Below are 9,193 nucleotides of genomic sequence, written 5' to 3' on the forward strand. Positions count from 1 at the left end.
GAAGTTTCGGTAGGACGCCCCCGGCTGCAGTGCGCTCCTGCGGAGCCCGGGAAGGGGGGGCAGTCAGGGGGGGGAGGTCGGGGTGCCTCTGCGCCGGGCCGCATCCTCCTCCTGGAAGTCCAGCCCAAACGCAGCGTTTCAAGCCCTGCCCTAATCAAACCTGCTCGTCTGTCACCAAATCACTAATAATCCATCAATCTTGATTCCTAACTGCAGGATAATAGAGTGGAGGATGTAGTATTGAGTTTGTTTAATTCTGCTGGGAGCGCGCTGTGCGTGTCAGCAGCAAAGCGGTGTTCTTCGGATGCCTTTCACAGCGCATGGTAATGAGCAAAAGACTAATAATCGTCAAATAACCTCCTATTAAAGCCATAGTGAGAAGCATCAATGTCAGCTGGCCTCAGCACGAGAGGCTTGCCGACTTGATGCGGCTCAGAGCAAAATGATTTTAAAAGATCTAAACAGTGGATAATATCCACTATTAGCCGGTGGTGGTTCGTTAGAAGGCGGCATCGCTGTGCTGCCTCTGACGGGCGGCGGGAGCGGCGAGCAGCGCTGGAGTAACACCCTGGGCTAATGAGCGGCCGGGCCCGGCGTTGCCGGTGGCCGCGGTGGCTGTGCTGGGCTTGGGTCCGGCGGTGGGGGAGCGCGAGGGACGGCGCTGAGCTCGGCGTGTCCACCTTCCACGGGCACGCCTTAAGCCATATTTTATAAGTTCAGAAATGCCCACGTTGCTACAGCTGTTCTGCTGAGGCTCAGCGTTCGGTGTTCGGTTAGTCCCCCTGGTTGAGGACTTGCAGCGCGAATGGTTTCCGCGCACATAGATGCAGTTTCCTCCTGAAACTTAAGTATAATATAAACATATCTTTGTAAGGAGCCTCCGCGTGCCCTGGAAGGAATTCTTCCCCTCCCAGAGCCTTCCATGGTGCTCTCCTTGCTGTGTGAGCAGCCTGTTTATCTCGGACATCTGTCGCTTCTGGAGATGCAAATACTGGATTCATGAAATAGAGTTAAAAGAGGAAAAAGACCAGATTGATTAGGAAAAGTTTCAGCAGTTTGGTTCCCACATCTGCCCTTCCCAATTACTCTTTCCTAAATATCACATTTCTGGCAGGAGGGGGATGTTTGTTTTGAGGTTTTTGTTGTGTTTTTTTTAAAGGCTGAAGTGCATTGCTCATACTTACAGCATTCTTCATATTCTAGGTAGCCAAATGTCCCAAAATAATCCATTTATTCCTTGTGGCAGTCTATTAAAAATTTACTAGTCCCAGAGAGCAAATGAACTGGCTGTTCTGAATATGATCAAAACCGAGGAAGATTGAAACCATAACATGTTATCAAAGACAGAAGAGCTGATACTTTTTATAGAGGTGATCGCGTTTAGGAGAGGCTCTCATAGTCATCTTCCAGCCAGTTGGTTTCTAACTGATCGCCCAACAGTCCTGGTTCTTGGGCTAAAAAAAAAAAGGGTCCTTCTTTTCTGTGTCCCTGTCGAATTGTGGGACAGAGCACTCTCAGACATCTGAAACGCTTTGGGCAGAAAGAATCGCAGCGATGGGAGAAGGCAGAGCCTTGTCCAGGCCCAGCGCTGCCCAGCAGCTGGTGCTGCGGCCACCGGCCGCTGCGGCGGGAGGCAGTGCCGCGGGGGGTGTCGCACGGTGCCCCGAGCCGGCGTCGCCGCAGGGCCCGGCTGTGCTGAGCGGACACTGCCGGCGCTGCCGCATCTTCACTATCTTCACGGGGTGCTGCGTGGCAGGAGGAGCTCCATGCAGCTGCTGCTGCTCCGCTCGCTCACACTTGCGTGCGAGGACGGAACGGCGTCGGGAAGTGTGCGGCGGTGCGCCGGGCACCCGCCCTCGGACGGGTGTGAAACTGTCATGATCTCAGAGTAACTTTGGCTGTGGACAGTCTCAGAGAGCGACATCATCACTGTCAGAGAACAAAACTTGCTCTTGCGAATGGGCGGTACCGGGGCTATCAAATCCTTTGCATTTCTGAAATATTTTCTGTTTTTTTTTTCTCTGCAGATGGCAGCTCTTCAGAGCCCTTTCTATGGAGATAAAATGAACCTGTTTTCTCTTTGCCAAAAAATAGAGCAATGTGACTACCCACCTCTTCCAGCGGAACATTATTCCGAAAAGGTAAATCGTGGAGCGTTTTTGCAGGGGGACGCGGGGGGTGCAGCGAAGTCCCTCCCCACAAAGGGGAGAGGGAACGCGGGAGGAGAAGCCCCCCCATATCCGCGGCAGAACAGGAGGTGGTCAGAGTGCCCCGAGTCCCGTCAGGGCCGGCTGAGGCAGCTCTTGTGATGGCTGAATATCAACAAGCTGAGTTAAGACAGAAAAGAAGATTTCTCAATGTGGGGAATATTTCGAAACGAAAAGTCTGTGACGCTGGCGAAACCCAACAGTGAACCGTGGGAAAGTCCTCTGCTTTGCGTCCTTTCCCTTAAAATAACCCTTTCCCATTAAATGGTGCTTAGATTTTTGTTTACGAAGCCTTCGGTGTGTAACAAGGGGGGAAGAAAAGAAAAAAGAGGGGGAGGGGAGGAAGGCTGCTCAGTGTAATGCAGTAAGCATCGATACGGCAGCTGTACGGGGGCTTTTTAAAGTCGGGGTTTGTGCCTGTGAAGGCGGGGGATGGAGAGCAGTAGCTGAACCAGAGTATATAAAAAAATTGTCACTGTGCGTGTTCGCTCGGTGATTCACTTCAGCTGCAAACGTGTGTGTTGGTTTTGTTCGGGGCCTGTTGAGCTGGGGCTTTTAATTATTTTTTCCCTTCCCGAGACAAACCAGCTGGTTTTCCTCACCTCCTCCTTCAGTTACGGTTGCCTTCTCTTTGCAAGGAAATGGCTAATGTAATTTTTAATGTTCACCGTATCCTTTGGGGGTTTTCTTTTGTTCTGCCTCAGAGTTCTGAGGAGCAAGAGGCCGGATGCAGGGGAAATCCCGTACGCGGCCGGCAGCAGACGGTCTGGTCTCCACCCAAGAGGGACCCTGCACCATACATTTTACTTAGTTCTTTACTTGCTAAGTAACTCATGCAAAAGATTACTTGAGAACTGTTCTGGGAAAGTGGATTTTCTTTATTTTTTTTTCCCCCGAGCTGCCGTAGCAGCGCGTCCCGGCTCTGTGCAGTCACGTTTCCGTGCCGCTGCAGCCCGCGGTTCAGGCTATGCCTGCTGGCAGCAGGAATTAGTGTAAGTTGACAGATGTGTTTCCTGTCTTTACAATTACTGTCTGTTTGCTTCCCTCTGGCAGTGCTAAAGAGTGTGTGTAGCGTAGTGATACAATCCGGGGTGAGAAGGATGGTTTAAAGCTCAAAGGCGCCAGGTCCCAGAGAAGGAGACTCCAGATGGTGTTCATGCACTATTAACGGAATGGCTGACGAAGTCTGCGGAGGGCTGTGCCTTTGGCTGCGGCTCATCTCGCTGCAGTCGCTGCTGCTTCTGACTGCAACCGCAGAGCGCTTCGGTTTTGTGAATATTAGGACGTGACTCCACCGTGAACAATATTCGTTGAGTACGGACTTGTAAAGACGGGATTTTCAGATGCTTTTGAGTGGATGGCCGAAGGGGAAGGTGTGTTGGTGTCTCCCCGCAGCCGAGCTAGGTGCGCCACGCGGGCAGGATCGGAAGCGGAGGCAGCTCCCTGTGGCGGCAGCTTGCACCAGAAGGAATTCGTTCTCCCCGCGGCCGGTGGGTGGGTGGTTATCTCCGTCTGGACGTACGCGTTTTCCTTATCAAGCAAATGTCTCCATTTTAGATGTAAAGGGCAGAGTCTTTGCAACCACTCGAATATTGTCACTGCCGCAGGTTTGTGAGTGATGTGGGAGAGGAGTAAAACCTTTCCATCCTCCGCCCGAGGGCAGGGGGGGGATTAGGCCCTGCCACACTACCCAAGTTGTTGGTGATGCTGCGGGGCCATCGGCATGGCTTTCCTTCACCCCAGTAATGCAGTCTCGAAGCAAAGCGTCGGCTGTAGGCTGACTGCTGATCTCATGAATATTTTAGTTGCAGCCTTCTTGTAGATGAACGAGGCAGAGCGTTTATTGAAGAATGCTGCTTTAATGGTGTTTCCTTTCGGTGATGTTCCTCTTCTCTGCAGCCTTTTGTGGCTAACCAGTCCAAATCCTCCCGTGATCAACTGGCGTGCTGCTTGTAGCAGGAGGAGGAGCTGGGACTCCAGCCAGGATTAGGTTTCTATATCAGGAACAAATTTGCTAGTAATTGGAGATATGGGTTGGCAGTGCTTGTCAAGGCTTGGTCCTCCGGTTCCACGTGGATGATGGGGAAGTGCCTGCGCTGTCCTGCTCGCTGACAGAGGGCAAAACTTGCCGGGCGGTGTTGAGGTGCTGTGTTTATGTGGGAGCGCAGCTGCTGGTTACACACACTATGGATATCGCGGGCTCTGCTCAGAGCTTAAGGAGCATTTTCATTTGTTTGTGGGTGTTTTGTGGTGATCGTGTCTGGTCAGGGCTGAGGTCTGTGTTAAATCTTGGGGCCTCAGCATTACAACGGCAGCACCCCCCGCCCTCAGGGGGAGCAGAAAACCCCCCCATAGCCGTTAGGAGGGACCGGGTCAGGGCCACGCAGCGGAGTTGGGTTTATTCTGGAGACAGCCTGGCAAGGGGGGCGCTGAATTGCCCTCGGTGTGTACACACAGGACAACAGGGAGGACCGTTAGCAGGAGCGGCGTTACACTGCATCCTTGCCGCCTGCGCTGCCTGTCTGCCCCTGCCTCCGTCCCGCCTGCCGGGGTCCCGCTGAGACACGCGTCCACCCCAGTGACAACTTGGAGCAGGAGCCTTGCTCCATCCCTCCAGAGCTGAACCTCACTGGGTGCACTGGGTAATGCAGCTGCAGCCGTGTGCTCCATAGCTCTATGGTCATGCTTTTAATTACCATTAAAATAATTGGCACTGTGGCTACTGGGAGGATGTGAGAAGATCAGAGGCTCAAGGCTGTTTCTCCCGGTGCCTCGGGGGTACCAGCAGCTTTCAGTGTCTGTATAATTAAAAGCTACAATCTTTCATGTGCACAATAAAGAGGGTTGGGAGGTGGGGAGACTTCAGCCCTTCTGCATTTTATTTATTAAATCTAATCAATGACCAGTCTCTCTTCTGCACAAAGATTTTTAGGCAACACTGGTGTTTGACAGCCGTGCTCCAGTATCTCAAGATGCACAAGTGCTGTTCTTACATTAAAAACCTTGAACCGGATCGTGCCCAGGGGTTGCTGTGGGAAGGGAGGTGCAGTTGTCGTACAGGAGAGCTCTGTTCGGGACAGGCTTTTCAACCCCTCCCTCGACTTGCCCCTTCCCTCAGAGTCCCATTTTCACTGGCAGGTCCATTCCCATCTGTCAGCTCAGTCTCATTGCTGGAAGTGATCTCCATTTTTCCTTCCTTCATCTCCATCCTGCTCGTGCCGCTGGTGCCTCCCCACCCCGGCGCTCAGTGCCCATCGGGGGGTCCTGCGCACCGGGCTCCCTGCCCCGCTGCCCCCGCCGCCCTCCCTCCGGCTTCAGGCTCCCGTTGGCCGTGAGCTGCTGCTCGTCTGGTGATACTGCTCATCTGTGCTCTGGTTCTCTGAAGTGAATCAAAAATCCCCCAGGAAAAAAAGATTTATTAATTTAAAAAAAAAAAAAAAAAAAGCTTTGAAACTCCCAGTGTCCAGTGTCCCAGTGGCGGTTGTGTTCTGCCCCTCGGTAGGTGTATGCTACTGGCGCGATGTAAATGATGATGTAAAATCCACTGGGTTGTGCAGAAGATTTACATCTTCAGTGCTGAAGGTTTGGTGGAAAAGGTTCTTCCTGGCCCTTTTGGAGGGTGGGGGGACACAGACAGACAGAGGGACGTGTGCCTGCGGTCTGCCCAGGAGCCTCTGCAGAGGAGAGGTTCCCAGCTGCCGTCCGGCACTCCAGTGGTCAGAGACATTCCCGTCGCCTTTTCCCGTAAGGAATCAGTGCATTCGTTCACATTTGCCTGTTTTGCTGTCTTTCAGCTGCGGGAGCTGGTCAGCATGTGCATATACCCCGATCCGGATCAAAGACCCGACATCGGTTACGTGCACCAAATAGCAAAACAAATGCACGTTTGGACCTCCAGCACATGAACCGTCCGCAAACGCTCGCAATAAGCCAACACAGCTCAGTCTTACTTGAATTTTTTTTCTCAGATGAAACCGACTGATGCCCAGTCACAAGTGAGAGGGTGAGCACTCGTAGCAAGATGCTCCATTATTTCTGCAGGTTATTTGACAAGGACTCTTACAAGGCGGTCACGCTTTAAAGTGAAGATTCTGTGAGGTATTGCAAGTGATTTTTTTTTTTTTAAAGGCCAATAACATGTTACAGATGTAGATCATTTAAGGGTCCTTTCTTAAAACTGTTGTGTGTAATCTAGGATAGATGACATTACCGAGGGTGTCAGAGCCTTTGCCACACCCCTTCTATCTTAACTGTAATGTGAAATACTGAAATAATTCCTTCAGTGAAATCACTTTATACTAATGTAAGAGTTACAGTAGATTTTGTGTAATTTGTATAACTGCTACTTTGCCTCTTCTGCAAAAGGTTAATAGCAAACTCAGTTTTTACTTCATATATTTTAAAGCAGCCATTTATGTGTTTTTATTAATTCCCTCCTCTTCAGACTTAGGAACTGGGAAGGGGTGGGGGGGTGGGAAACACATCTGTTTATTTTTTTTTTTAATTGAAAACTTAGAGTGAGTATTTTGCTGATGCATTTACCTGTTACCTTGGCTACAGCCAATGAGATGTTAAGCACATACCTGGGAAAAAAGAAGACAAAAAATGCCAAACCAACCCCCAAACAAGCACCGCTTCTGCAAAGAATTTCTCTTTAAACTTATTTTCCCATTTGGCATGATTTGTTTTAGACTACAGGTTCTTGTTAAAAACCAGTGTTTGTTTATCTAAGCCAACTAGATTTTGGTGACGATACTTTTACACGTTCAGTAGTACATCAGGTACTGTAGGTAAAACTTAAGCAAAGCAGTGTTTTAAACACTTTGAAATTTTTTTTAAAAAGAAGTAAAATGCTTTGTGTATCTAATTCTACATAAGGCTCAGCCCCCGTCTGTTTAACTGTGAAAGCTAATTTACAGAATGTGAATTTTTATAAAATCTCAACCTGATTTGAAGGAGTCATCTTCTTTAACTACATGACAATTTTCAACCAACTAAATTCATTCATTGAATCAATGATTTGTTTCTTTACTGTTGATGAAAAATAGTCACTGCTTTTGGAACAAACGTGGATTCACGTTCAAGTGTTTCCATTTCATTTGCCCGTTCGGAGGAACGGGGCTGCACTCAACGTTCTGGAGGACTGCAGCGGGGGAATAAAAAGCCTGTGCTGTTACAGCGCTGCTTCCATGTGTGACGGTGGCTAATGCCAAAATGTAGATTTGTGTGTGACAGTTCAAATGCAGCCTGTGCCTGTTGTTTTTTTTTTTTTTTTCTTAAGAAAAGCATACAATCCTTAATTTTTTGGAAATAAGATTAGGGTTAGAGGATTACATACATATATATGCTTTTAGTGGATTTTTTTTAACCTAATTTGCTCTACCTTAAAGGAAAACTGCAGTGCCATCTTCAACAACTTCCCATCAAATTTCAAAATATTTATATAGGGTAGCAAAGAAAAGCTATTAATTGCTGTGACTAATGTTGGCATCATTAATGCAAGGTGCCATTTTATTGCGTCTTCTCAGCAGAAAGTTGAGCCTGCTGCTCTCATGAGAGATTCAAGAAATTCAAATCAGCTTCAGAATGTAGTGGAGACACCAAATTGCTTCCACCATTCCCATGCTAACTTGTTTAATTTATACCCGGCTTCTTTAGCAATTCTTAGGCTTAAGACTGACGACTGTCACTCTTCCACTGCAGATTTCCTTTAAGCTGTGGTGGCAGCTACACGTTCAGAGGGATGGTTGTGCTGCGCCTCTCGCTGTAACACAGAAAAGGATCTTTGGCTTCCAGGGAAGCTCAGCTTAAATTTGAGTGTCTTGAGAAGTCTGGTCACTTTCTTGCTGCATAAAATTTATTAGCGCTTATTATGAGTAAATGTATTTCAAAAGGTAATTTTTTTTGCAATTGTGCATTTTTAGATAAATAAAAAAAATGATTTACAAAATAAATACCTTTGTTTAAAAAAAAGAGGCCAGTATTAAGGAAAAAGTAAAAAAAAAAAACCAAACCACTGACCACAGACCTAAATGTGTGTGAGACTATTCATACAGCTATCAGAAAACGGATGAGCGGACTACATGAACTGCATCAGTTCTCCCAATGGAAAACTATGCACAAGTGTCTTTACTCTCTAAATTGCAGCACATCTAAAGCTGCTTTTGTGACTGGTTGTTGGAGGATGCCAAGACTGGGGCCCGGTACCAATTAACCTTCTGAAGCTGACTGTAGATGATGATACACCTTCCCTTTTGGCTAAACGAGAAAATAATTCTGCAGGTGGATTTTCAGCTTTTCTTGCCTTTTTTTTTTTTTAATGGATTACATGGTACTGTATGAAACAGTTTGAAATCAGTTTATCTCAAATAGTACAAGCTGAGGATTTTAGAACAAAAAAGGTTCAAGGGGAAGCTTGTAGAAAAATACAGGCACGTAACAAGACTTTGAATTACGCTGTCTTCAGTCATGTAATTTAGAAATGAAAAATGTGTGTACCAGTCTGGAGGTTGGATCTACTCCATGTTCTGTCTCTATCTACAAAAAACAGGGAAGAATAAATATTAACATGTCATGATAACAGCGTTATTTCCCTGCACTAACGTAAGTAGCAGCGGTCTGCTGTAGGCCAAGGTCAGCAGTTCAGAAGCACCAGGGCTCGCTTTTTTCATGATTGTGACCTGGTCTGTATCCATCAAGAACACTATGTTAAATTAAAACCTGTCAAAGTTGGGCTTATGCAGAATAGTTTTACCCGTGCTCTTTTGCTCCTAGAGTGAAGTAACAAAACAGCTGTTGTAGGTAGTGGTTTTCCTGCCCCATATGGCAGTGCGATGCTCAGGGAGCCTGGCTCTCCTTCCCATAGTACTATGGGTCTTTCAGGGCAAAGCCCAACTTACTCCCACAGCACTAACGCGAGTGGGGGAGGGGCTGCAGGTCTGTTCTGCATGAGCCTCGGCTTTTCAACAGTTAAGAAGGGAAAAGCA

General features: G+C 48.0%; 1 protein-coding gene across 2 annotated transcripts in view; it reads left to right on the plus strand.

Annotated features, from left to right (window-relative positions):
• NEK6 (NIMA related kinase 6) overlaps window positions 1-6,645 on the plus strand; it is a 56,334-nt gene extending 49,689 nt beyond the window's left edge. For both annotated transcript variants that reach the window (XM_082492760.1, XM_082492761.1), the window contains 2 exons: window positions 2,028-2,141; window positions 6,002-6,645. In XM_082492760.1, the coding sequence (XP_082348886.1) occupies window positions 2,028-2,141; window positions 6,002-6,112 (225 nt within the window). In that variant the 3' untranslated portion in view covers window positions 6,113-6,645. The remainder of the gene's footprint in view (window positions 1-2,027; window positions 2,142-6,001) is intronic.
• Window positions 6,646-9,193: the final 2,548 nt, after the last annotated feature.

This window comes from Vanellus vanellus (assembly GCF_965231255.1).
Source record: "Vanellus vanellus genome assembly, chromosome: 18".
NCBI lineage: Eukaryota > Metazoa > Chordata > Aves > Charadriiformes > Charadriidae > Vanellus > Vanellus vanellus.